This window comes from Calcarisporiella thermophila (assembly GCF_041956535.1).
Source record: "Calcarisporiella thermophila strain CBS 279.70 unplaced genomic scaffold VTP21scaffold_2, whole genome shotgun sequence".
Taxonomy (NCBI): Eukaryota; Fungi; Calcarisporiellomycota; class Calcarisporiellomycetes; order Calcarisporiellales; family Calcarisporiellaceae; genus Calcarisporiella; species Calcarisporiella thermophila.
In genome coordinates, this window is record NW_027192192.1 from 27,249 (window position 1) to 52,607 (window position 25,359).

At 45.1% G+C, this 25,359-nt stretch overlaps 14 protein-coding genes across 14 annotated transcripts; 7 read left to right on the top strand and 7 right to left on the bottom strand.

Annotated features, from left to right (window-relative positions):
* Positions 1–18: 18 nt before the first annotated feature.
* Positions 19–687, top strand: VTP21DRAFT_4087 (uncharacterized protein; the record flags this gene model as incomplete). Its single annotated transcript, XM_069394459.1, has 2 exons — positions 19–263; positions 420–687. The coding sequence occupies 2 exons, from the start codon at positions 19–21 to the stop codon at positions 685–687; spliced, it is 513 nt and encodes a 170-aa protein (XP_069255695.1).
* Positions 688–922: 235 nt separating this feature from the next.
* Positions 923–1,563, top strand: VTP21DRAFT_4088 (uncharacterized protein; the record flags this gene model as incomplete). Its single annotated transcript, XM_069394460.1, has 4 exons — positions 923–1,127; positions 1,191–1,345; positions 1,410–1,473; positions 1,550–1,563. The coding sequence occupies 4 exons, from the start codon at positions 923–925 to the stop codon at positions 1,561–1,563; spliced, it is 438 nt and encodes a 145-aa protein (XP_069255696.1).
* A 562-nt stretch (positions 1,564–2,125) lies between these two features.
* Positions 2,126–4,506, bottom strand: VTP21DRAFT_4089 (uncharacterized protein; the record flags this gene model as incomplete). Its single annotated transcript, XM_069394461.1, has 7 exons — positions 2,126–3,024; positions 3,095–3,235; positions 3,303–3,441; positions 3,510–3,738; positions 3,813–3,983; positions 4,055–4,124; positions 4,188–4,506. The coding sequence occupies 7 exons, from the start codon at positions 4,504–4,506 to the stop codon at positions 2,126–2,128; spliced, it is 1,968 nt and encodes a 655-aa protein (XP_069255697.1).
* A 169-nt stretch (positions 4,507–4,675) lies between these two features.
* On the top strand, positions 4,676–5,246 carry VTP21DRAFT_4090 (uncharacterized protein; the record flags this gene model as incomplete). The annotated part of the gene is made up of 3 exons (XM_069394463.1): positions 4,676–4,808; positions 4,876–5,144; positions 5,232–5,246. 3 exons carry the CDS (start codon positions 4,676–4,678, stop codon positions 5,244–5,246), a joined length of 417 nt encoding a protein of 138 aa, XP_069255698.1.
* Positions 5,247–5,634: 388 nt separating this feature from the next.
* On the top strand, positions 5,635–6,127 carry VTP21DRAFT_4091 (uncharacterized protein; the record flags this gene model as incomplete). Its single annotated transcript, XM_069394464.1, has 3 exons — positions 5,635–5,876; positions 5,941–5,996; positions 6,069–6,127. 3 exons carry the CDS (start codon positions 5,635–5,637, stop codon positions 6,125–6,127), a joined length of 357 nt encoding a protein of 118 aa, XP_069255699.1.
* An 848-nt stretch (positions 6,128–6,975) lies between these two features.
* VTP21DRAFT_4092 (uncharacterized protein) lies at positions 6,976–7,957 on the bottom strand (the record flags this gene model as incomplete). The annotated part of the gene is made up of 4 exons (XM_069394465.1): positions 6,976–7,205; positions 7,275–7,476; positions 7,550–7,697; positions 7,815–7,957. The coding sequence occupies 4 exons, from the start codon at positions 7,955–7,957 to the stop codon at positions 6,976–6,978; spliced, it is 723 nt and encodes a 240-aa protein (XP_069255700.1).
* A 1,226-nt stretch (positions 7,958–9,183) lies between these two features.
* On the top strand, positions 9,184–10,335 carry VTP21DRAFT_4093 (uncharacterized protein; the record flags this gene model as incomplete). Its single annotated transcript, XM_069394466.1, has 1 exon — positions 9,184–10,335. The coding sequence occupies one exon, from the start codon at positions 9,184–9,186 to the stop codon at positions 10,333–10,335; it is 1,152 nt and encodes a 383-aa protein (XP_069255701.1).
* A 1,204-nt stretch (positions 10,336–11,539) lies between these two features.
* VTP21DRAFT_4094 (uncharacterized protein) lies at positions 11,540–11,962 on the top strand (the record flags this gene model as incomplete). The annotated part of the gene is made up of 1 exon (XM_069394467.1): positions 11,540–11,962. One exon carries the CDS (start codon positions 11,540–11,542, stop codon positions 11,960–11,962), a length of 423 nt encoding a protein of 140 aa, XP_069255702.1.
* A 440-nt stretch (positions 11,963–12,402) lies between these two features.
* On the bottom strand, positions 12,403–13,654 carry VTP21DRAFT_4095 (uncharacterized protein; the record flags this gene model as incomplete). The annotated part of the gene is made up of 7 exons (XM_069394468.1): positions 12,403–12,459; positions 12,521–12,779; positions 12,846–12,879; positions 12,942–13,099; positions 13,166–13,247; positions 13,317–13,531; positions 13,605–13,654. The coding sequence occupies 7 exons, from the start codon at positions 13,652–13,654 to the stop codon at positions 12,403–12,405; spliced, it is 855 nt and encodes a 284-aa protein (XP_069255703.1).
* Positions 13,655–13,916: 262 nt separating this feature from the next.
* On the bottom strand, positions 13,917–15,130 carry VTP21DRAFT_4096 (uncharacterized protein; the record flags this gene model as incomplete). The annotated part of the gene is made up of 5 exons (XM_069394469.1): positions 13,917–14,135; positions 14,199–14,297; positions 14,373–14,567; positions 14,627–14,692; positions 14,753–15,130. The coding sequence occupies 5 exons, from the start codon at positions 15,128–15,130 to the stop codon at positions 13,917–13,919; spliced, it is 957 nt and encodes a 318-aa protein (XP_069255704.1).
* A 611-nt stretch (positions 15,131–15,741) lies between these two features.
* Positions 15,742–18,471, top strand: VTP21DRAFT_4097 (uncharacterized protein; the record flags this gene model as incomplete). The annotated part of the gene is made up of 9 exons (XM_069394470.1): positions 15,742–16,102; positions 16,176–16,285; positions 16,360–16,464; positions 16,710–16,775; positions 16,868–17,058; positions 17,162–17,535; positions 17,604–17,660; positions 17,730–17,893; positions 17,956–18,471. 9 exons carry the CDS (start codon positions 15,742–15,744, stop codon positions 18,469–18,471), a joined length of 1,944 nt encoding a protein of 647 aa, XP_069255705.1.
* A 495-nt stretch (positions 18,472–18,966) lies between these two features.
* Positions 18,967–19,719, bottom strand: VTP21DRAFT_4098 (uncharacterized protein; the record flags this gene model as incomplete). Its single annotated transcript, XM_069394471.1, has 1 exon — positions 18,967–19,719. The coding sequence occupies one exon, from the start codon at positions 19,717–19,719 to the stop codon at positions 18,967–18,969; it is 753 nt and encodes a 250-aa protein (XP_069255706.1).
* A 672-nt stretch (positions 19,720–20,391) lies between these two features.
* VTP21DRAFT_4099 (uncharacterized protein) lies at positions 20,392–21,993 on the bottom strand (the record flags this gene model as incomplete). The annotated part of the gene is made up of 6 exons (XM_069394472.1): positions 20,392–20,876; positions 20,976–21,139; positions 21,213–21,313; positions 21,414–21,545; positions 21,636–21,757; positions 21,861–21,993. The coding sequence occupies 6 exons, from the start codon at positions 21,991–21,993 to the stop codon at positions 20,392–20,394; spliced, it is 1,137 nt and encodes a 378-aa protein (XP_069255707.1).
* A 415-nt stretch (positions 21,994–22,408) lies between these two features.
* On the bottom strand, positions 22,409–23,582 carry VTP21DRAFT_4100 (uncharacterized protein; the record flags this gene model as incomplete). The annotated part of the gene is made up of 2 exons (XM_069394475.1): positions 22,409–22,938; positions 23,030–23,582. 2 exons carry the CDS (start codon positions 23,580–23,582, stop codon positions 22,409–22,411), a joined length of 1,083 nt encoding a protein of 360 aa, XP_069255708.1.
* Between the last annotated feature and the right edge of the window lie 1,777 nt (positions 23,583–25,359).

The window sequence follows — 25,359 nt, forward strand, 5'->3', positions numbered from 1 at the left end:
GCGACTTGTTGCGTCGTTATGAAATCATGGTTTAGCTTATTGCCGAAGAGCAGGAGAGGCGAAGGGAAAGCTCTTAAATCGAGCCATTTTCAGCTGGTATGGAGCTTGGCTGGATTTTGCTTTGGCTTGCTTCTCTGCATGCCTCCGGGCCAAGACTGGGTGGAAATGATGCACAGGGAATCGAATCAGAATCCGTGGAAAATTCCTGTGGCAAGCCTGCCAACGCCAAATCGGCTCCTCGCAGAGCTTAAGGGGAAGGAAAGGTAATCTATTAAATTCTGCATAAGATCGCGTTGGGACAGTCTACCAAGGCGTCGACCACGGGGGTGCCGTAATTGGCTAGGAGGGCTTCGAAAAGCCGGTCGCAATCCTCGGCAAGCACGCGCGCGCACGCAAACAATCCATAACCCTTGTTAGAGACACGGTGGATTTTTGGGGGAAGATGCTAACCGTGGGAACTGGAAGGGGGCGAAAATCGTGACTATTCTCGGCCGGAATCAAGGCCCTTGGGACCGCGCATTCCAATCGGCCTCTGCCTGCCCACGACCGCGCCCGCCCGTGGCCCACCGGAGGCTTCGGTTCGAGATAGAGCTCAGAGAACGCCCGCCAAGGTACTTTAGCTCATGGCTGCACAAGGTGGGACACGCGCCCACGATCAAATTGGAAACAAACGATCTGGTTAGGTAATGGAAAAAAGGAAATGAAAGATATGTGCGGAGTTGGAAATGGCGAGAAAAAGAGTTAGTGGTTTCTTAATTTTTTTCTTCGAGGGCGTTTCTCAAATTTTCTCGGTCAGGGTGTGCGAGCTCGGTTGGAAACCCATATAAAAAGAACGCGCAAGGCTTGCTTCCTGGTTGCAGTGTTCCAACTTCTTTTTTTTTTTCTCTTTATTCTCGCGTCGTAAAACTAAAACACAAGAGCTATGTCTGGATTTCCCCAAGGTTACTTCTTTATCAAGTCCATCAAGACCGGCAAAGTGCTGGACGTGGAGGGCGCCTCGAATAAGCCCGGCGAGGACGTCGTGCTTTATCACATTCACAAACTGAGGTCCGTCGACAATCAGCTGTGGTTCTATGAGAACGGCTACATCATCAACAAGAAGAGCAACCTCTGCCTGGACGTGAAGGGTATGTATCGTGATAAGGCCCTCTTTCTATCACCCTTTTCTTATATGACCATTGTGCGAATAGGTGGCCACTTGAAGGAAGTCGCTAAGATCATCCAGTACCAGCGCAAGCTCGGCCAGGAGGCCAGCAACCAAATCTGGGAGTTCCAGAACGGGTTCATCTTCCCTCGCGCCAATCCGGATCTTGTGCTTGATATCCGCGGCGACAAAGACAAAGATGCAAGTGTCTTTTTGGTCATATTCGCTACTGGATCTCGCGCTGACAATTTTTCTCCTATTTTAGGATGCTGAAATCATTCTTTACAAACGTAAGCAGACAGACAATCACAACCAGCTTTGGGAACTGGGTAAGTTGGCTGTTTATTTCCGCATATTCATGCAGAAGATGCTTACTCACTCCCCTCTTCTCCGTGACCCTTGTAGTCCCCCACAACTAAACCCCTCGTCCTGTAATCATTCATGTGCTTTCCGACTCTCTGTTGATATACTTTATGCTCTAAGCTTTCCAACCAATAAAAACATGTTTATTAGTATGTAATATTGGATCATAAAGCGAAAAATCGATCAATCAAGCGTGATCTATAAGCACTGTAGCATATTTTGTTAAAACCATGCCTATTTCTTTCCGATCCTGTAGAGAGGAGCCAATTTGGGCTACCGTAGGAGTCAACAAGAGTGGATGGCTATAGGTTGAATTGGAATGGGGGAAAAAGATGGCAAAGAATCTTGGGAGTTTGCGCCATCCTGCTCTCTGTCCTACGCACCCGACTCCAAAGCGAGAAACAAACCCCAATGCAATAAAAAAAAGGCTCCATTTTGTTCATGGCACCGGATGTGTGCCTATAGAAGAGGAGGGCCGTCTTGGTTCAATTCAAATAGGATTGCATTTTTTTATCGAACATAAAGGATCCAAATTAAGTATGAATACAAATGGGTCAAATAAAAATAGATAAAAAGGAAGAGAAAAACAAAAAAACAATATTATTACAGAAACAGAAATCATATTTCAATGGCTCCCGTTTGACCTCTCAGCCGTCTCCATAACCTCCGCCATGGTGCCGCAAATCGCGTCGCTATCCACGACAACGCCCTCTTCGAAGTCTGACCAAGCCTTGCACACACCCTACGCATCCCAGAACAACATCCAGGAGGCGCCGCCACCTGCACATTCCTTCGGAAATAGACTTTAGCTAGCTCTTCGACAAATCGCCGGTCATGCTTAGGGTCGAGCCCAAGATGAAGTAATTGTTCAGGCCGGATAATCACGCACGCCGACTCCTCGTCATAGCCGCCCTCGGCTAAGTAGTTGGCCGCCTCGGAAGTCTCGATAAGTACCTGCAGCTTGTGTAGAAGTTGCCCGGTCAAATGCCTAAAGTAGCGTACCAACTCAATCTCGAGCTCTCCATGCTCAGCTGGCTCCTCCTCAAGTTCGTGCTCAAACACACCCCCTCTTGTGCTCCCGCTTGGGCCAGCAATGCCAGAGCCGCTCACCAGACTCAGTAGTCCTCTCTGCTCCTCTTCTCCCTCCTCCACTCCCTTGTTGCTGGTAGTTTCACCGCTTGAATTTCGTCGGCTTTCGCCATCTTCTCGCCGATACCACCACCACCACCACCCGCCCACCACCATGTTTCTTGTGGTGTCGCCAAAGCTCTCTTCGCCCTCATCCTGGGGTCCCGCCATCCCTGTGCTCTCTCCGTCCCCCCACTTACTCATCATGCTACGGAGCATCCGGTACCGTCGAATGTCAATCCTACCTATATGGGTGGTATTCAACTCTTTCGCGGTCGGACTCAACACAAATTCCGGTTTGCGCACGCCACCCACGACGGGTGGGGGTGGCAGCGAAACATAGAGGTCATAAAGATGGGGCTTTGTGCTGTAGATTTTGTCCGTGGTGCCTAAATATCGCATGGAAGAGAGTCAGAGCACCTGTGGCAGACGCGAAAGAGCAAATTCTCTATAACTTACAAGCAACAAGTCCGTGCGGAATCGACGCTAGCATCTCGGCATCATTGATGCTTATGGAAAAGAGCGGTTGGAGTTTCTCCTTGGGAGAAGGAAGGGAATAGCTGCTCGATGGCTGGGCTACTAAAAGACAAGAACCATATACTGGAATTCAAAATAAAAAATCAGTTTGTATGCTAAAGTCAGAATAGATGAAACTACAGATGCGTACCATAATAACATGCTTCCTCGACCGGTGGAGGCGCATAAAACAGCGTCTTTTTCCGTAGCAATGCCATCTTCCAAATGGTGAAGATGAAGGGTCCCATCGCACGCACGAACTTTCCAAAGTGGTGTGCAGGGTGATGAGGCTATTTGGCAGCATTTTTGTCAATCTAAAATATAATCATATATCCACTAAAGTTCCGCCTCTCGTTACCATAACAGAAAGTCGTTCTGAGATAGACATGAGACTTTGAGCTCCAGATGAACTTTGCGACAGGCTTCGGTGACGATGGTCAAGATGGGTGCGAACAGACGTGATCGAAACCCCACGTCGCGCCTTGGTGTTCATGGGAGGGGAAGCAGGTGTAGTGCGGCGGAATTGATGAGCCTCAAGGTAGGCTTTGAGCCGATCGGTGTTTAACTGTTCCATTTCAATCATCTCACTACCAAACCAAACCAATATCGTCAAGCTATCACTCGGGAAATACCTTACAAAGAGGCAACGTGAGCTGCATACCTAGCTTCGTATTTGAGAAAGTCGAGATGTCTCCAGACTTGGCCACATTTGCCACTCTCTAGGGTCGGCACTACCAATAGGCCAACGGAACGCATACGCGCTCCGCGTTCCTCGGCAAAAGGGCGGTTTTCAAAAACACACAGGCCAATATAGGGCGGGTGGGAAAAGTAACTATACCAGAGGAAATCCCTTAAAAATCTTGACAACAAGCAAAAGATGGTCATGGCCAAGGTGACACTTACATGACATCTTTGCTGACGTTATGGATAGCGCTGGGTATTGCTTTAAATTCGACGCCCTCCAAATCAATATCTTTCAAGTTCGCAGAGTTAGCAGGAATAGTCATATGGGCAAGATCAAAAAGGCCCTACGAACCAGCTGGATATTGCCACTCTATGGTGTTTCCTTTGGTAATGTCGAATTTGGCGACAAAAACACCCACGACATTGGACTCGTATTGTTCCTCACAATCCTCCTGATCATCTTGTTCCACCTCCGATCTTGCGTCCCGAGCCACTACCCCATTGCCTTTGTCTTCATGGTCATTCGAGGGTATATTCTTGGAGACAATTTCAGCATAAGTTAGTGGCATATTAGAAGCAGTGCCATTGGTGATTGCCGTGGTTGCTTCTCCTGCAGACGACCCATCCCAGGCGACATGGTGGTTGCCGCCGGGTGTATGCTCGTCGTTCATTGGGGGAAAATGTTTAAGAAAGGTTGGGAGTGAGAGGCGGTCTATACCGAATTTTTCTTCTCCAAGTGAGAGAATCGATATCGCCGACGTCATAAACGCGAAATAAGATGCATTATCGTCGAAAAAGAAAAAGTGACTTTATCCTATCAAATAAGTTTATGCGACAATCATGTCAACCATTCGTTTAACACCCTCAAGAGAGAAGCCTTCCACCGCGACTCTTCATCTTCTTCCTTGCTGCATTGAGCACACTGGGCCTTCCAAAGTGGACTCTTTCTTTATAGTCTCTCAAGACGAATCATGTAAACCCTTATTATTGTATGGTATCCCCTATCGAATTGGTTTATTAACAGCTCGTTGCACCGATAGCTCCTCATCTTCAGTCCTGTTTCCGAGGCCGTCGGCTTGTCGGAGAATCCATAAGCATTCCAAGTGGTTACCAGGGCGTGGTATTTCAAGAGAACAAAAATGAGAATGGATACAAAAAATGGGCATCGAATGGGGTGGAGGAGGAGGAGGAGCGGATAAGAGAATGGGGGCCCAAGGCTACATTTGAGAAAATGGTTGTATGGGATCACGATAAAGTGCCGGCAAACAAGTGGAAGCGAGTGGAGGAATGGGTTAGAATGGCAAACATTGTAAGTTGTTATATCATATTAATTGTTCTACCTCGATTCGAACGTCAGGCACAGATATTAATTTGTTTTTCTTTGCGCTCTCGCTAGTTGCACGGTAAATAATAGAGAGGCGGCAGAGTTTGTCTTTCCTTGCGTGGATGGAGGGTGAGCACAAGCCCTCGATATGGCGAGGATAGGTCATGGAATATCTCCCAAAATCATATTCAGATAATGCGCATAGATAAAATCACCCCAAAAGATAAAATATGAAAAGAAATTGCGTGAAAGTTTGGCTAGCCCTGCTCCTTATTGCTTTTGTATTGCTTCCTATCCGTTCTCTCTCGTTTGGGTTCTGCCGAAGCTCTCCGACCCATTGAGAGCAACAAGCCCTGATTTTAAACTCTGACTCCGTAAATTGGTTCATACATTTTTTAACGCTATTGTTTTTCTACTTTTTTTCATCCCTAAATTGATCCATACTCCATGCTCATCACTTAACCCTTTCCCTTGAATGACCATTCCGCACGCAATGCAAACTCAAACTAATGGCCATTATTCAAATCACTTTCCGATCCATAACACAAAACCGAACAAGAGACGCTTGACAGAACGGCCCAAGCAGAGAGAAGGCCGAAAGCACCTGAGGCCGCCAGGGTTTTCAACTCAAATGGAATGCACTCATTGCGGTCATGTGGTCAGAACAGATATCAAGTACAAGGCGGGCGCATTTGCATGGCTGTCCGCCTTTGGGTTGTGAGTAAGCTAACACAGGCCAATATGAAATAAGTGTCTCTTTAATGCTAATCAACTTTCTTAGTCTGCTGTTTACGGTGGTGGGTGTTTGCATCCCTTTCTGCGTGGATGCCTTCAAAGGTAGTTTCGCGTTCCTCCTCTATGGCTATCACCGTAGAATAATTTAATTTGTTTTTGGTATTATTTTGTTAGATGTAATACATGTATGCCCGAGGTGTAAGGGTGAAATCGGCCGTGTCTACAGAGTCTAATGAAAAACAAACACACCCGGTGGAAATATTCTCTGAAGAACACTCTGGTCTACTTACAGTTTCCAAGGACGATTGGTACACGCCCCATTGACCTATTCTCAATATACTTTTGTTTTATTACTCTTTCCTTTTCATTTCATCCAGTTGTAACAACAGAATATCCTATTTGTTTGTTTCTCTACTCTATACCCCTTTGCCTTTGTTATTGTTTTAAGAACAGTTAATAAACACTAGGACCTATTCGGGCACCTTTTTTCCATTCCAAGGTGGTCCAGTCGGGCAAAGCGCTCTCCTGAATGCCCCGAGATGAGCACATTTGAAACAGGAAGATTTTGGGGCGGGTGAAGCACGAAGACGCACTCGAGCAGCCAAACGATGCGGCGCGAGGGATGAGGCGAGTTGCAGGGAGAGTCGGGAAGAAAGCCTTGGAAGTTTGTCTCCAGCGTGCATTACTAAATATAGATTGATGAGTTATGATCCATGTGAAATTAATATACACATTTTGATTGGCTCATGAAAACAATTCCGATTGTGTTTCGATCGTGGTATAGTATAAAAAACAAGGAAGAGAAGAGCCTGCAATAGTACGGAAATAGGTGAAGTTTTATTTGGCAAATATATATACAAATATAATACAAAATGGATCATCATTAAAGAGAAGATGTAGTGAGTTCATGAGATACTAAGTAAAATCTAAGGAAATGCAATTAGATATATAATAAATAATAGAGATAGGGTCTATGAGGGTGTGGGGACAAATATAGCTACTGCACTAAAAAATCGAGTTGCAGATTAAAAATTTACAAATCGAGGACCCATTCATGTTTTCCGGCTGACCTCTCTCTAAATTATAGCTTACGGAATTCTTGTAATACTGGGAAGATTCGTTGGAATGCGGTATATATATCCTCCCGCAGCTTCGCCCCCGTTAAAACCACCTTGCCACTCACGAATATGAGTAGCACTACCTTGGGATTCATCATTCGGTAGACAAGTCCAGGAAAAAGCTCAGGCTCGTAGGAGCAGTACTGTCCGTGAGTAAGAGCAAATTCCTCGAGGCGAATCTGAAACTGGGCATCTTCATAGAAGTACGTAAGGTAAGATAAGCATAGCTGAGGCAAATTCCTTAGGGCTTAAGGCTACTTACCAGTAGTGGCGACTATATTTTGAATCTTGAAATCCATGAACTTGGCATCAAACCCAAGCTTTTGTATAATCCTCACAAATTTTCTTGCCGCAAGTCGCGAATCTTCCTCTGATTTGGCACCCGTGACAACCATTTTACCACTGGTAAATATGAGCGCCGTTGTTTTTGGATCTCGAATTCGCATAATCACAGCAGCAAATCTCTAAAATCGAAACAAAATGAGAGCAGGATGTAAGCATTTAAGTGAGAAAAAAAAAATTGATCAAAAGCTGTACCTTTGGATTATATTCTGCATTGCGCGCATATAACGCAATGGCCTTGAGATCTAGAGAAGTTTGAAGATTCAGAGTAGCGACTAGATTTTGCAACGTAGGCATTGTTCTAGTGATGAGATTGGGCTGTTGGCCACCATTTCCGAATCCTCTATAAAATGCAATAAAATTCAATGTATGTTCCAAGGTTAAGTGTAGGTAATTATTAGATTATTATGATCCTATTTAAACAAAGTGAAAAATCAGATAATCAAGTGAAGATCCATACTCAAAAGAGTGTAGAGAGCTTGTGGTCTGATGATTCAAATGTGGAGTATTTATATTAGTCTGCTTCGCAGGAAGCACGAGATTGGCACTTGCTATTCCCGCAGGACAAGGAAGAGATGAAAGATCATTGTAGATCGAAGGCATATTTGAGGAGCAGCAGATCGTTTGCGAATTGATTAAATTTTATTTAAAATGGATTGTAATTAAAAAGAGGGAGAAGATTGAAAGTTTCGAAGCTACTTAAATACTCGTTGATAATTGTCCTAAGCCACCATAGCCAATTAAAATAAGCTATTTTCCCGTAATTGGTGAATTGTTCAAATGAAAGAGTTGACTGCACGTTTAGATTCATTTGACCAGTGCAGGTCTACTTTTCATCCACGATGCTTAATTCCAGCCTATAACATACAAGGTGAAAAGTGAATCCACAACAAAGATAGCCGGATAAAGAATGTGTCTTATAATAACGAGAAAAGAAAAAGGAGCAATTAACATGATATAATTTACGATTCCAGTGCTAAAGATTTTGATTAAGGTCGTTCGCTTGTACACAATATCCACCCTCTCCAGTCAATCCGATCAAAAACTCAGTCCCATCTTATACAATGAAAATGATTCAGTTTGTGCTATCTTTAATGTAGCTCTTGTATATTGAGATAGTGCTTGGCTTGAAACGCGCTCAAAATGGCTACTTCTCTTGGACAACTTGGACAACAGAATCGCCAAACAGCTATTTCAAATATTGCCTCACAAAGGTGGACATATCATTTTGACTACACGTGTTCCGATCCCATCTAGGTGTGCAACGATCATTAGTGTGGTAAATATGAAGGAAGAAGAGGCGCCCTTGGCACTGCTTGGTGAAGAGATGTATTCAATTGATAGGGGGGTACTCGGTTCCATAACGCGTACCAAATAGTTGCGCAGTTTGAGTTTATGCCACTTGCAATAGAAATTGCGCGCGCCTACATCGAAAACACCGCTTCTCTTTCCAGAGCTATCTTGATCAGTTGAAAAGGAATCGAGAAAAATTGCTTTCGTATAAGGATGAAGAGTCGCTAGGAAATTATCAGCACACAATAGCAACAGTTTGGAACATTTCTTTTGATCGTGTGCGAGAATTCCCGGCAACTGTGCCGATACTTGAAATTTGCACTTTTCTTCATCCAGATGAAATTCCAACACGTCTCTTTGAGCGTCAATTTGTTGCACTCGATCTTCACTCAAAGTCACAAACATTTTTAGACAAACTACTAGCATTTGAAGATGTCCGAACAGCAATAGCGGTATTGAACAAATCCTCGCTTGTCACAATTACAACTAATGAGGGCGACAGCAATAATAAGGAGATAGTATGAAATACATTAAAGATGCATCGACTCGTGCGTGAAGTGATCTATGCTAGAATTGAGGATGATAGAAAGATAAATTGGGCACGGAAACTAACTAAAGTGCTCAATCTCGAGACAGAAGATCTAAATGGTTATAATACCAAAGACAGGCCAATTATGCAAATGTACCTTTCGCACATACGATATTTCGTGGAATTGCTCGAGAATCTCAGCGAAAGAGCTATGCATTGCAAAGACCTGGTTAAATTGTTGAATAGCACAGTATTATACCTGCGCGCAAATGGAATATACGATAGCATACGAAAGCTAGCTGAGCTTTCGGTAATCATCAGTGGAAATATTTATGGCCCTGAGCACCCCGACACAGCCTTATCGGTTCACAGTCTGGCCAGCCTCTACTGGAGTCAGGGCAAGTACGAACAGGCGGAGCCGCTGTACCAGCGAGTTCTCGCAATCCAGGAGAAGACGTTGGGACCTGAGCACCCCAACATGGCCTTGCCGGTTAACAGTCTGGCCAGCCTCTACTCAGAACAGGGCAAGTATGAACAAGCGGAGCTTCTCTACCAGCGAGCTCTCGTCATCCAGGAGAAGACGTTGGGACCTGAGCACCCCAGCACGGCCTTGTCGGTTCACGGTCTGGCCATCCTCTACTCAGAACAGGGCAAGTACGAACTAGCAGAGTCGCTCTGCCAGCGAGCCCTCGCCATCCGGGAGAAGACGTTGGGATCTGAGCACCCCAACACGGCATCATCGGTTAATGGTCTGGCTAGCCTCTACTCAAAACAGGGCAAGTACGGACAGGCGGAGCCGCTGTACCAGCGAGCTCTCGCCATCCGGGAAAAGACGTTGGGACCTGAGCACCCCGACACGGCCTCATCGGTTCACAATCTGGCCAGCCTCTACTCAGAACAGGGCCAGTACGAACAAGCGGAGCCGCTGTACCAGCGAGCCCTCGCCATCCGGGAGAAGACGCTGGGACCTGAGCACCCCGACACGGCCTTGTCGGTTAACGGTCTGGCCAACCTCTACACAAATCAAGACAAATGTAAAGAGGCTAAATCATTGTTTCAACGATCTTTGGAGATCCGGAAGAAAGCCCTTGGACCTGAGCATTCAGATACAATTGAATCTAGAAGCGCTCATACCCATTCGTTTTGTAATATATCCTAATTCAGACCTACATTACTCTCACTATTCTTTCTCTTCCTTTCAAGGATTTCTTAATTCATCATCCACCAGAATATTTTCTCCCCCTTGAACTCTTTTATAAACCGAATGCAATTTATTTTTAATTATAGTATTCATAAAAATAAACCATTCGGCTGTAATTGCTTTAAATTTTATATACTCTTAACTGAATACTGCACACAGCATTTTTTCTGAAACATGCTATTAAGGCCAACTCGTCGAAAATAACCATGATTTTCTGGTCACAGTTCAATTTCAGTCATAGCAAGACCATGATATCCTTCTAATACCTCTATAAACTGGATGTAGTGAGCCACAGCGATCGCATAGTCGCACTGAGGACATTAGAATAATGCCCTCCCTCTCCTCTCCTACCAATATTATTCACAAAGCGCAAGGGGTAAACCGCTTTGAAAGGAGCTTCATATCAGCACTATCTTCCTCTATCTCTTCGCCATATAATACTGGATCTCGCCTTTAACATTGTTATTGTCGACAGAAATTCTTATTAAAAGTATTCTCTCTTAGTATAATTTTCTAGCAATTTGTTAATAATTTTGCATTCAAATGGGGTTCAAGAGAATTTTCTATAACTGCAATACATTACAGAAATTCATTACAAGAGATTCTTAGTATATCGGAACAGGAGGTATAAAGATGGCATAGCCCTCTATGTACAGTATGGATTACTAGATGGTTTTTCTCCCTCGTTTACTTCTCGCTACTTCATCTAGTTCTACAGGATTTTCGCGTCGTCTCCAGTTCAGTAAAGAAATCGCATGTATGCAGCCAACATCACCCATACTACCTCAGTAATATCAAGCAAACTTGAGAGTTGCTCTTTAGCAACCCTATCATATTATTCAGACACGTGTAAATTGGATTTTTACTCGCGTTCTGACTTCATTTTCCTCTGGATTTTTGGGAGCAAGCCAAGTCCGTGAGCCTTTGTTTTAAATTACTGTAGAATGCGAATCCGAGACTTTGAATAGTTAAAACTACAATCTATGAAGTAGCCATTTTGTTCCTTAGAAGTCCCCTTTCTTCGCAATATCCGAGTCTCTAGGCTATTCTTGTGAAATGGGAGTGCGATCCGGTGTAGCTGGGGTCTTCCCAACTTTAACGCATTTGCGGTCGAGCAACCGCATTTAACGGATCAGCGTTGGCGGCATTGCCGACCAATAATATGACTTGGCGTGTATATTGTCGGGAACCGTGTGAGAAGATTCAAATCAAATCTAAAATTCCTGTTTCGAACTCCGGGGGAAACCGTTTACGGCTCAATTTCGATCTATTAAAACTTAGCAGTATCGAATTGTATTCTCTTTTCTCAAAGTCCAATTCAAGTGATTTTATTTGCATCCTTTGTGAATTCGACCTCCTAAACCCCTCCATTCTATTCGTCTCCCCGCAATCGCGAAATTTCTCATCCAGAAATCGGCTCTCCATGCTTCCCATCGAACTGGTGCTTCCAAAGCAGTGCATCCAGCCTGATCAGAGTACGCACCTAGCGGAAGTCAGCGAGGAGATTATCTGCCCTGTTTGCGGAAAGCGCTTCAACAAGCATGTAGAGTTAGCAGCACACATGCGCACTCACCCCGGCCACTAATCTCTCCCGTTTCTGTCCGGTAATGGGGATGATTAGCGCGTGGCCACCCTGGAATGTAAAAATTGTAAATTAGGCTTAGTCTAATATTTCACGTTGTGTTTCTACTCTTCTTTTTTTTTTTTCTTTTCTTCCTCTACTCCACCGTATGCTTTGGTACCACAGGCTTCCCCTCACCCTTATTGCTTACTCTTCTTAATGACCTCTGGCTACAATACTGTTGTAAAAAATATTATTCTTTAAACTAATCTAATTTTGAGGGAAAAATTGACTTTATTTTTAACATTCAAACCATAATCTTGAAAAATTAGAGATAGCACGATAAACTGATAAAGAAGTAGCCCTTTCCAAGAAGTAAATCCCAATATCCCCAGCATAGTCAAAAAAAACATAGGCAACCAATAAACCGATATCAGATCCAAATTGAGTTAGTCACTCTTCATTCAAAATGCAGGTCCAAAACCGCGAGGCACCTCCCCTTGAGCGTCGCCCTCTGGTGTCTGTTAAATGCATCAGAGTTGAGATTTATTCCACTCGAGTAGTCAATGCAACTCTACTTACAACATAGGCTGCACAAAGCCCTCCGTCCACCTTGAAGTCCACTCCGGTGATATAGGAGGATTCGTTGGACGCCAAAAAGAGCGCCGCCCGAGCCTGCTCGATCGCTTCTCCAAACCGTCCCATAGGAACGTGGACAAGGCGTCTGTTCTTCTTCTCTGGAGTATCGAGGAAGTTCATGAGGAGTGGAGTGCGCAACGGGCCAGGGCAGAGGGCATTGAGACGAATGTTTTCACGAGCGTGCACGATGGCGAGCTCACGGCTTTGAGAAAAAAAATTAGGACGTTAAAAAGTAGGCTACGGAACACCTTAAATGCAGCACACTCACGTCATGGCAAGCACAGCACCCTTCGAAGCAGTGTCTTTGAAAGTACCGTTATCGAGTTAGCGAGTGAGCTAGAAAAAGAAGGGGGCAGAGACTTACATGCAAGCTGAGGGGTGGCCGCGCCCATTATTGCGACAAAGCTAGCCGTATTGATAATGCTTCCACCTTTCTCACCCTCGGGATTGGCGCGCATGGCCTGAATTGCATGTTTGCATCCATACCATACACCCTTCACGTTGATATTCATGGTCAAATCCCTATATAAAAGAAGGAATCAATTCATTGCGTTATTATCAGTGACAGCAACACGATATAGGATGTACCAGATTCTCTCAGAGGTGGTGATAGCATTATCATCTTCAGGATGCATAATTCCAGCATTATTGAACATGACATTCAGTTTTCCTAGATTCATGAAGCAACCAGTATAAATTAGTCGAGATGTGAAGAACTGGTAGAGGAATGGATCATTACCGAACTCCTTCACGGCAAATTCAACCAAAGCCTTAACCTCCTCCTCTTTGCTCACATCTGCCTTGAAGACACGAGTGCGTTGCTTGGCCACATCAGAGCCAATAGCATTAGCAATGAGAGAAACGGTGTTCTGGGCAGCTTCCACATTGATGTCTGCAAGCACTACACTGGCTCCTTCCTGTGCAAAGAGGCACGAGGACTCGAGACCAATGCCACTGGGTGTGAGAAAACAAGGTAGGATGATGAGCGAAGTAGGAACTCACCAAACACAAAGGCCAAATAGTTTACCTTCCGGCACCAGTGATAACGGCAACTTTTCCTTCAAGACGGCCAGGCATGATTTCCGAGTGTCGCGATATATTAACAAGACAATGAAATGAATAAAAGGGGAGGAAAATGAACAAAATTATATTGAAAAAAAGCTTTGAACTTTTTAAAGGATGACACGTCGCCACCGAGGACACCCTGATTGCCCCCTCCCATTGGGTCATCTCAAATTTTGCTTTGACCGTGCCTTCAGATGATCTTGTACAAAAAGATAAAAGTGCGAAGAAGAGCAGAGGAAAACAGCCGAGCGTAGAGTACAAGACGTCGCCTGGCCTAGGAAAACGCGCCCCTTTTTCCGTGCCCAAACCGACTCGACAAATCCGTCACGCTCTTCTGCACCATTGCTCGCCGCGTCCTGGAATCCACCACCTTCCGTGGAACATTGATATCCCGCTCGCGGTCCCACCCACGTGATGCTGGCTCTTCCTCCTTCTGCGACTTGGCCCGTTGATCACGGTGCATATCCATTAGACTGCGGGAGCGGTTTTGTAGCTACACATGGTGGCAGTTAGAAGGTGCGAGGATGGGAGAGTGGGAACTGTATCTGGCACTTACATTGTACTCTTCTATTTGGCGGGCGTACTCCAAGTCGCGCCGACTAAGCTGAGGTTCTGGCTCAGGTTCCTTGCGCTTAGAGCCACTTTGTGGATTCTCCTAAGATCAGATTGGAATACATAGATCCCATTTAACATCTCTCCTTTGTACAAAATTCCCATTAAGCATGCTCACTCTTAGTCGCTGCTCTCGTTCCTTTGGTGTCTCAAACCATTCTTGCGAAAGTTCAGCCTCTGTTGATGTTTTGGCAAACTGCCGCGCCCGCATGGGCTGGCCGGCTACAGGAATTCCGCTAACTTTCTTCTCGGGGGCCATAGTCATCCATTCACCACGCTTTGGCTTAGAATCTTCCTCCGAAAATTTATCTGGCTGAGATAATCGATGTTAGTGGGGGGAAGTAGAAAGCAAACGTCAAGAGAGAAGTTTACTCTTTCGAGCTTCTGCTTCATACGAGCTGCACGCTCTTCGAACTCAGCAATACGCGTTTCCATATCCTAAATTGAGGAAGTAAGGTCAAAAGTCAAGTCTATTCTTCCAAATATTAATGGAATTACATCTTTCTCTAGATTGGCTTCACTCGGAGGTGGCTTTGGACCTATAATGTCATCGTCGTCCTCCGCCGCATTCGCAATATAAGCTCTATCCTCGTTGAGAGGAGGGGGCACAGCAGGGCCATACACCTTCCGGTCAGTCTTACTTTTTCGTTCTTCAATTAGATCTGGTGGTAGTTCAGGGCAGAATGCAGCCTCATCGCTCTGCTCTTCGTCCTGCGTTCCAAATGGTTTGCTTTCATTTTCTGAAGAAGGCTTCAGGAAACCGGGAGGAAGCGCTGGACCGATGCCTACGTCTTCTTCCTCTTGAGCTGCTTCTTCGGGACTGTCTTCGCTCTTTCGGAGTAAATGTTCTGGGATCTGGGGTCCAATATTGGCCATGATTAGCGACGTTATCCTCCGGAAATAGTAGAAATGCGTTAATACAAATTAGTTTAGGCATACTTGTGTGGCTGCGCCACGGAAGAATGATTTGGACCTGTTTTGACCTTTTTGTGGTGCTTCAAAAATTATTTTTTTTTCCTCTTATTTACGAAATTATTTTATTTTGCCGATTAGTTTTATAAATTAAAAGATTCAAGAAAGAATCTTCGTTTTCCTTCTCCATAACCTTCTCACTTTTCTGAAATCTTCTCGTTTCCAAATTCATTGGCCCATCTCTCTCTAAAGGCTGTATACTTCCACCATCAAATCCTACACGCAAGAGAAAGGGAAACAGAAGTTTGATCAAAAGAGGATATTGCTTGATTAACTTGCACATTCAGAAAAGGATAAAAAGTCAAGCAGGCAAGTGGGGTGACTCTCAAAGTGAAGCTTTAAAATCGACCTCGTAGGTATCCCTTCCCCCCCCCCCAACATCAAAGGGTTCAGAGCAAAAGAAAGGAATTCAAAAAGAATTGAAAGCGCGGGATACTCTGAATTTTTTTGGCCCAAAACGTCATTTGAAATTTTCCGATCCATTTTCAAAAAGAGAAATTCATACTGTCTCCGAGATGGAACGCAGAGATCAGAAGCCTCTACGGCATCATCCATATTCTAACTACGACCCTGAACGCAGACGTGGCGGTGGATACCGCGGAAACGCAGGAGACCGCTACATGCGGGATGATGGGTATGGTGGAGGAATGTATGGTGGTCGTGGAATGAAGCGTGGAGGTGGCCGGGGCCGTGGAGTTCGCGGCGGCCGTGGAAGAGGAAGAGGTGGGCATCGCCCCTATAATGAAGAAGAGCCGATGGAGGAGTGGAATGGTGCTGGCGGTGCAGAAGAGGAGTACTATCCAGAGGGTGCAGGATACGAGCATGGCTGGGAGCAGGGGCAAGAACATCTTCCCCAACAAGGAGCACCGGAAGATGGTGCATATAGAATTTTGTTTTTAAAAATGCTCTACCAACACTCATCCCATCCTGTTTATATCTATCAAAATAGAATACGCACCTGGTGATGAAGATCCTGAAAAGAAACAGTTACCAGCCCATATTCAGTTCCGTATTCAACGTGAGCGTCCTTGCCGGACGCTATTTGTACGAAATCTTCATGTAAATGATGCTTCTACTCTTGGGAAACTTTATAGGGTGACACAAGTCTGATCTTTGCGTTTTTTATTCTACAGCTATGGCAAGATGAAGAGGAAGTAGTTAATCTCTTCTCGCGATACGGTGAACTTAAAGACAAATTCAACCACATCAAGAAACGGGGAATGATGTTCCTAGTCTATGTAAGTAATCCTGTGAAAATTAAATTTTTAAAGTCGTACACTTTCAAAAACTTGATTTGCACGAACCTCTTCTCGGGTGTGGACCCCTCCTTCAAAAATTGGCTCGCCTGATCATTTTTGAAGCTGAAAACTCACCTTTCACTGCATCTTGAGAAACAATTCCTAACACAAATATCTCTCTCTTTTTCTCTTTTGCCTTGATTTTTTTTCACTCTGTTAAAAATTGGGGTTCATCCACATTACAGTATGACTTGCGGCATGCTGAGAAAGCGAAAGAAGAGTTACAGTCCTACGAATTGAACGGTCGAAAGGTAAAAAGCATAACTGAACAAAGCCTGAATGGGAAACACAAATACGAAATGATCTTTTTTCGCTAATATGCAAACCCATCTCAAATGACTAGTTGGATGTCCACTTTTCACTCCCGAAACAAAATGAACTTGAGAGCGTCAGGTGTGGACGGGACAAGAATCAGGGCACCCTCTTTCTCACATTACAGGACTCAAAGGAGCCTCTTGACAATGATGAACTGCACGAATTCTTCTCACAATTTGGAGACGTGAAGGTAGTACGAGAGTACAAAGACAGCCCCTAGTGAGTGTTGAAAAATGATTTTCTCTCTCGATGCTCCCCTCCCGTTGGGAACGTTGCCAAACCAAAGCAATCCAAACAATCTCATTCCTGTTTAAATTTATAGCCAACGATTCATTGAGTTCTATGATAGTCGAGGTTGCAATGCGGCATATGACGCAGTGCTAGGAAGAGAGTGGCATGGAGGAAAATTGGATGCCAAAATTACCTGGGATATATCCGCCAAGGACCGCGCTGAGCTGGCGGCAGCTCGACAGCGTGTCGAGGGCAAGTACCGGGAGCAGCGAGAAGGTGCGCGAGAGTGGGAGCGCTCTGATCGCGATCGATATGATGACCGAGAATGGGAACAGGGCGGTGGGCGTGGTTACGAGCGGGGGCGAGATTGGGAACGCGGTCCTGGGTACGAACGTGACGCACGGAGAGACTACTATGGGCGTGAAGAAGGCTACGACCGATATGGAGGCTATGACCGACGGGAAGGTGAGGCACAGGCGGGCACTAATTATGGTTGCAATCTAGTTAATTAATCTTGTATTATTGTTTTACAGATTTTGACCGACGTTATCCTCAAGGTGACCGGTATGGAGATCGTTATGGCTATGATGGTGTGTATTCCTTTTGACTTTTTATCCTAGTCCTTTACCAACCATTCGATCTTTTTTTATCATCCTTAGGCTCACAACGTTTCCCACCTCCAATGCAGCCTCCCAATCCGATGATGCCTCCTTACGCGCAGCCGCAACCACAGCAGCGGCCACCCGCCATCCCGGCAGCTGGTGCTGCAGCATTAAATATGACGGAGCAACAACGCCTTGAGCAGGCGCAAAAAGTCCAGCAGGTAAGAGTTCATTTTTCTCCCCCTCTCTCTCGAGAACCACCTCATACTATTTCGATTTGTAGTTGCTTGCGGTGCTTGGTGGACAGGCCCAAAATCCTGCTCCCCCCAATACCCTTGCTACTCCTGGCCTCCCTGGATTCCCTGTCCCAGCGGCGCAACCGTACCCTGGGACAGCTCCTCTTCCAATGAATGCACAGCCACCCGTGAATCAGATAGCAGCTCAGACGCAGCAGCTGCTTCAGATGTTGGCATCGGCACAGCAGCAACAACAACAGCAGCAGCCCCAGCAGCCGACACCTCCTCAGCCTTCGGCCGCTCAACAGCTCCAACAGATGACCCCAGCACAACTACAGAGCTTAGCACAGACACCCATGCAAGCCCTTTCACAGCATCCGCCCTCCTCAGCACAACCTCCACAGCAGTCCCTCACATCACAACCACAAGCACCAGGCGCCACCGCCGCTGGAGCTCAAGTCGCGCAATTATTGCAATTAATACAACAGCAACAACAGCAGCAACAACGAACACAGCCGCCTCCAGGAGGCCAGAAACCACCCGTACTGGGGCCCCAAAAGTAACCAGATCATGTTGTTATCTCTCCACTTTATACACCCTTCACCTTTTGTATCATGCAATTTACTCCATGGAATTTATTTTTCTTTTTGTTTTCTTTGGTTGGGTATGGTGCCTTTCTTTTTTATCAAGGAGGTTTGGTCTTTTTTATAATTCTTTTCTTTTATTGAATTTCCTAATATATATACTTTATCAATGTTACTTTCTAGTAATAAACTCTTTTCAATTATGTACTCTTTTTTTTTGGCTCGTAGCAAAAAGATAAAAACTGTTTAAGTATATAAATGCATACAGTTTACTAGTCTCCAGTGGTTTGGCTAATGAAGCTTGTGATTTTGAACAAAGCTCGAGCGCAACGAATTGACGCTCAAAGAGACGCGCTGGAATATCGTCCGGGTGAAGAAAAGTGCAAACTTCGAGTATCGGCAATGCTTCCGGAATTTCTCGCACACGATCGAAAGATATATTCCAAACGGTTGCTATTGTGTGATCATAGTCACCTAGTGATTCCTCACTCCTATACGAAAGCAGTTTCTCTTGATTTCTTTTAGCTGATCAAGATAGTTCTGGAAAGAGGAAGCTGTGTTTTCGATATACGCGCGCGCAAGCTCTATCGCAAGAGGCATAAACTCGAATTGCGCCACTATCTGGTAAGCGTGATGGAACCGAGCACTCTCTCGATCAATTGTATGCATTTCTTGGCCAAGTAGTGCCAAGAGAGCTTCTTCTTCCTTCATAATTCCCACACTAATAACCGTAGCATACCTAAATGGGATCGGTCCGCGAGTAGTAAGGATGATATACCCACCTTCACGAGGTAACATTCTAAACATCTGTTTGGCAATTCTGTCGTCCAAGTTGTCCAAGAGAAGAAGGCACTTCGAGTGTGTTTCAAGCCAATCTCGAACCCATTTGATAATTGTATCCTCCGATTTTTCTTCTAATACCATTTCTGGTATACCAAGGTGTATTGCAAGACCGCGGAAAGAGTCGGCTGCCATGGTCCAACTGTCGACTTTGAGCCAGAATACGAAATCAAACTCTTTACGATGAGCATAGCAAAAATGCAACATAAGTTGGGTCTTTCCCATCCCACCTAACCCACTGAGCGCTGCGATTTTGCAGCCTCCACTAGAACCTGTGAAAAGGGCATCTTCGATCTTTTTGGAAATATCAGGACGCTCAACGAAGGCCTTATTTTCATGTGGAACGCCATAAACGGCGGTTTTGGCTTCTTTGTCCTGGTTCGTCATTTTTGCAAAGTTCCATGCCTCTGATTAATGCAAAAAAAAAAAAAATTAGTTTATTGACCTCTCCTTTTTAAATTACTATATACCTAAAAAAAGTTATAGTTATTGTTTCCAACGTTAATATATGCTCCGGTTTCGCCGTGTACATTTCCCCTGATATTGGATGTTTGAGAGGAGATTTGGCCAAGTTTGGTCGGAATAATGGATTATAATAGCATTGGTTTTTGATATTTTGTTGTTTGCTGATAATTAACATTATGAAAAAGTGCTCCAATTGCTCAGGTTATTGCAGTTTTTAGTTGGAAATAAGATTTCTGCATTATAAGCCTCTTCGGTGCCACTAAACTGCAGCTTTCTATATGATTGTCTTTGAATATTGATGTTATAAAAAGGTTTTTCTAAAGCACCAAAAACTAGCTGCCAATTATGTTTCAATCCTTGTTCCACTTTAAGATTGGCCTAGTCAGTTTACTGGACAAGAGGAGGATGGCCAGATACTAGTATGCTTTATTGTTCATTGGGAAAGGGTGATAAAAAAAACTATACAGGTACAATGAAAATAAAAAGAAGCATCTTCATGTTCTGCGTACAAAGTGAAATAGAAGAAGGGAAAAGGAGGAAACAAGGAGGTAGGGAATAGATTAATAAGTAGAAAAAAAAAAGGTGAGCAGGAGATCAAAAATACACTCGCATGGCTTGATTGGGAGTCGATTCAGAGGGACAGTAGGGGCACTTGAATCGCACGCTGTTCCCTCGGCTTAACCGCCCAAGACTTTCGCGACAGATAACATGACCGCACGTCAACATCATCGGCGGGTTTTCCTCTGTCCCTTGCTCTTTGCTGACAGGGCAGGCGAAGATGGAATGGAATCGAAGATCCTCCGCGAGGGGGATCTCCACCGGAAGCTCGTCGGCCTGACTCCACTCGTTCTTTGTCTCGCGCATGATAGTGAACATCTTGATGATGGTAGGCAGGGCGGTGGTTCCCACGGTGACGGTGATGTAGAGAGGGGATTCGGCGGGGAGCCCCAGCAGGCGACAGAAATCGGTGGTGAAGGCGTGCTGAATATCCGACCAGTAGGAGGGCGAGAGAAGGTCGGCATAGGGCGAGCGGTCCAGACGGGAAAGGAAAAGCAACGAACACATGAGCCGTTGTATCTCTATTGAGCCCGGCAGAAAAAAAAAAGTCAGTTTAGAAGACCGTTATGAAAGCTATTGTTACAAAACTCGGCCAGCAGATAGGCAAATAGGACGCATACCGTGCATATGTGTCTCTGCAAACTGGCCGAAGCTGATCTTGGAGTAGGCCAGAGCCTCTTCACATCCTACCGTAGTCACCAGCTGGATAAAGCGCAGTTTGTGCAGGTCAAACTCTAATGTGCTTCCGAGAGCTTGGAGCTGCTCGTGTTTTGATTTAGCCCAGCTATGAAACGGAGAGAAAATCTGGGTTCAACTAAAGTCTTGGAGGTTGTAACAGAAGGAGAGGGCATACGTACTTTAGAGCGGGTTCGAGGTTCTTGGCTTTGAGGGCGGCGAGGATATGATACATTTCCATGAACTGCTCTTGAAGTTCATTTGGTATATCTAGATGAGCCTCCTAAATACAACATTATATGCCACAGCATTAATAACGCAGAAAATATTTATAAAAAAAATGCTCATTTCTCAAAAAAGGAAATGGCGTCGGAATCACATACTTGAATGAAAGAATTGGCAAGTTCAAACTGGCCCTGCCGTATCAGGTGCATGGCCACAGTGCGATTCAAAATGTCTTCCTTGCCCCTAAATGCTTCGGGATTGTTACCCACTGCCAGCTCTTGCTTAAATTTCTACAAGATCCGGTTCGCCAGCATAAAGATTAGTTTATAAATAGAGTTATGGTGGAGAAGCGAGAGAAAAAACGAAGAGCATCTATGCACCTTATCTATTGCCTTTCCATATTTGCTCAGTGCACTATGGAATTCTTTTTGATCATCTGTGATCTGTGCGGAGGTTTCCTTGATCGTCTTGGAGAGGTTAGCGAGCGACACAGCAGTCGATCCTGAGAGAATGAAATAGTGGTTGCGACGTTAGTATTCAATATCTGACTCGCAGACGGAGGAAATGTAATGAAGGCGATTGTTTCGTTTCCTAAAAATCATTACCTTCACCAGATAAAATTCTCTCCTTGGTACTTTCCAGAGCGGCAATCAACCCATCTAAACGGTCTTGATACAGTTTAGATACGGATGTCTGTTTCTTTTGTACACGCTCAAATTCTTTTGTAAGAGCTTCCATGGCACTGTCTATAATGGGAACTAAAAGTCGTTCTATCCGACTTGCGGCAAAAATCCTTGCAAAAGGACTCTCTTCCTGTGACTGCGCCGCGTGAATTCCGCGTGGTCTATTTTTTCATGTCACGACTGGGTGGCTCCTTCCTTTCCTTGTAGGATGGATTCTCATAAAAAGGCACCAAATACATATATACTTGTATTTTGTAGAGGGAAACAAGACATCAGAGTATATGTACACGATGGTGATAAACTGTACATCAAGCAAAATAGGAAAAAAAGAAAAACATCACCACCACAAATAAAAACTGAAGCTCAAGAAATAATAAAAAGCAAGGGGTGCTCAAAATAGGTTCAGGGGAAAAGAAAATGCCAATGAAGAGGAAGATGAGATGACCACTGCAAGTGTTAAAAATAAGCATCTAAACCAGGATAAGCTCGCTGTCTACTCCCTTTGAGGATTTAGGGATATCGCCTTTTTGCCCCTCTATGACTGCCCAGGATGAATAGCTGAGGGTTTCGGCCGCTCTGGTCGAAGGATAGGAATCAAAAGAGGAGGACGATGGAGATTCGCTCAAACAAGTATCGTCTGCAAAAGAGGGGGCATTGCAAGAGGATATTGGAGAAATCTCATAGGATATGGGAGAGCGGGTGAGCTTGGGGCATTCTCGAAAAGCCTTTCGCAGTTCATCAATCTGGATGCGCTTTTGTGGGTCAAGAGTGAAAATTCGCAGCAATAAATTAACGACATGGCTGCTCAACAAGAGCCGGGAGGAAAGGAATTGTGCCGGAGCGGCAAGGAAGGCGCAGAAGGCCGGATCCTTTGCGCTGGCGACTCTCCAGGGATTGCGACCACAAATAAGGTTAATCAGGATCACCCCAAGAGACCAGATATCATTTGGAGCGGTGGCATAAGGTTTGCAGGTGGAAGTGTCGAAACCGCCAAGGCACTCTAAAAGTGGCAAGTTTTAAGAAGCGTTAGATGTCGTATCGTCTACAGGGACATGAAGCATGGGAGAAGAAGAGCAGGGACGGACACTCACCAGGGGAATAGTAGAACTGGCTTCCACAACCGAATTCCATGGACCATTCCTCGTCGGTGGCCAATCCAAAATCACCCAACTTGATGACATCGTCCTCGAACACCATAATATTTTCAGTCTTCAAATCTCGGTGGTAAATACCCCGTGAATGGCAGTATGCAACAGCATTAATCAGCTGCTCGAACACTCTTCTGACCGCTTTTTCGTCGCCAATGAATCTCCCTCTTTCAGCAATGGCGGTAAACAAGTCCCCCTCAGGGGCGTACTCAAGCACAAGAAAGAGGCCAAGAGAAGTTTGAATGACCTTTTGAAGCGGAAGAATGTTGGGGTGATTTAAGCATCCATGGATCCGGACTTCGCGAGTGTGCAGATAATTCTGTCGTGGAGTGCCGACCATGGGCAGGTGTTTGATAGCAACATACTCTTGGGTGAGGAGATTTCGCGCAAGATAGACGCATCCGTACGCACCCTCGCCCAAAATATCCATGAGCTCGAGAGTACCTGCGCCTAGCCGAACGCCGACTAGACTGCTCCTTGAAAGAGTTGGTGCCATAGGTCCAGGATAATTCTGGGAATTACAGAGGGGGAAGGAGAAGGGGTTGGAGTTCCGCTAGTCAGTGTAAGCAGAGGAGAGAGGCCATAAGCCAGAAGTTAATGTTGGATGGAGAAGAGGGAGAAGAGGGAGAAGAGGGAGAAGAGGAGGAGAAAAAAACAGGGGCGAGGAATGGGTTTTAACTAGCACTCTTCCTCGGGCGTGTATTTGTTTATAGATTAGATTTGGGCAACAACTCCCAATACAATGGGAGCATGAGGGGGGGAAAAACCCTTATTTATTTATCATTATTTCATTAAGTGCATTGGATTTAATACTACCAAATCCGGGGTTGCATAGACCTAACAGGTTTCGTTATTTTCCAGGAGGCCACGACAGGAGAGGTTTGTGTGAAATGCGTTTTTCTCCAATGGCTCCAATGTGGCGGTCCGGGCTGATCCTTAACAAATTGTGCTATCTCTCAGTTGGAAGAAACCCGGATGACACTGAGATCAATGCCAATCTCTTCTCTTCCGCAATTTTCCCGCCTCTTCCATCTGTTTCCATGGGCCTAATAGTACTGCGGTAGTACTGGATTTCTGATCGCGTAAGAAACCGGAACGGATCAAGGGTGCCCAACTCTCTTGATTATTGCCATCGAAACAACCGCTTAGCTGAGGTGGTCTTCTTAGGATGCTTGACACCACTGCAGAACCGGTCTTTCATTTCCTCCTACCCTCCGTTTCATTGTTAGTTTGTAAAACAAAAAATAGAAGAGTTTGCCCGGTCGCTTTTGACGTAATTCTCTACGGTCCCTTGCTTGCAATGCATCCACGGTAGGGCGATAATTGTTCTCGAAAAATTGCACTTGAGCGCCCAACTTATCGAAAAATGAAAGTAGGATAAATCCCGGGGAGCATGGCATCATCCCAACTGCGCATTTGTATAAAAATGGAAGTTATTAAATTTGGCCGTCCTGCAGTGGTCGTCGTCTGAATTTTTCCCAGATTCATCTCCAATTCAAAAAACCCTTCCTCAGCTCTCCATAAGAGCCATGAATTTAACTACTTCACCTTCCCTCTTCAAGACTAGTCCAGAACTGGTCGTTTTCATTACCTAGGATGTCATGCCGGCCATTACGACACGGTGCATGTGGAGGTGGAGGGGGCGAGATTTTAGGGGAAGAGCCGCACCACGAAAAATCAAGTGCAGTGCAAGTGTTTCGGGCTGAACCATTCTTGTCCCATGGCTTTCCATGCTATTCCATGCTCTTCTTTTTCCTTCCATAGACCAGTGACGTGAGAATGACAAGATCCAGCATCTAGGAATCTCCATACTGAAAGTTGGGCTTGGAAGGAGTGTGTGTATGTGTTCCAACCGAGCCTCCTACACCGGGTGGAGGAACTGGGCAAATCGCGGCGGCCCGTCTTTTTTCACCCTCCCAATATTGCTCAGCGGCCTAGCCTCCTCCCACAGATGAGGCCGGGAGAAGGTTTGGGAGCGGGAAAAGCGACAATATCGCTCAGTCAGCTTAGTGCTCGGCGGTGTCAGACCTCGCGTCCATCTCGTTCCGTTATGAATTAAGAAACGCTCCTCAAAAATAGATCACCTCAACCTTGAACAAATGGATGAGTGTAAATTTAGACTCATTTCTCATATCTCTGACCTCTTGTATCCGTCGGGCTATTAGTCATAGAAGGGGAAAGAAAAACACCAGAGATAGCACATATATAGCCATATAGAAGATTAAAACTGTAGAAGGGGCTAGTAGGTTGGAAGGGGGAGGCTGCGTTTCTTC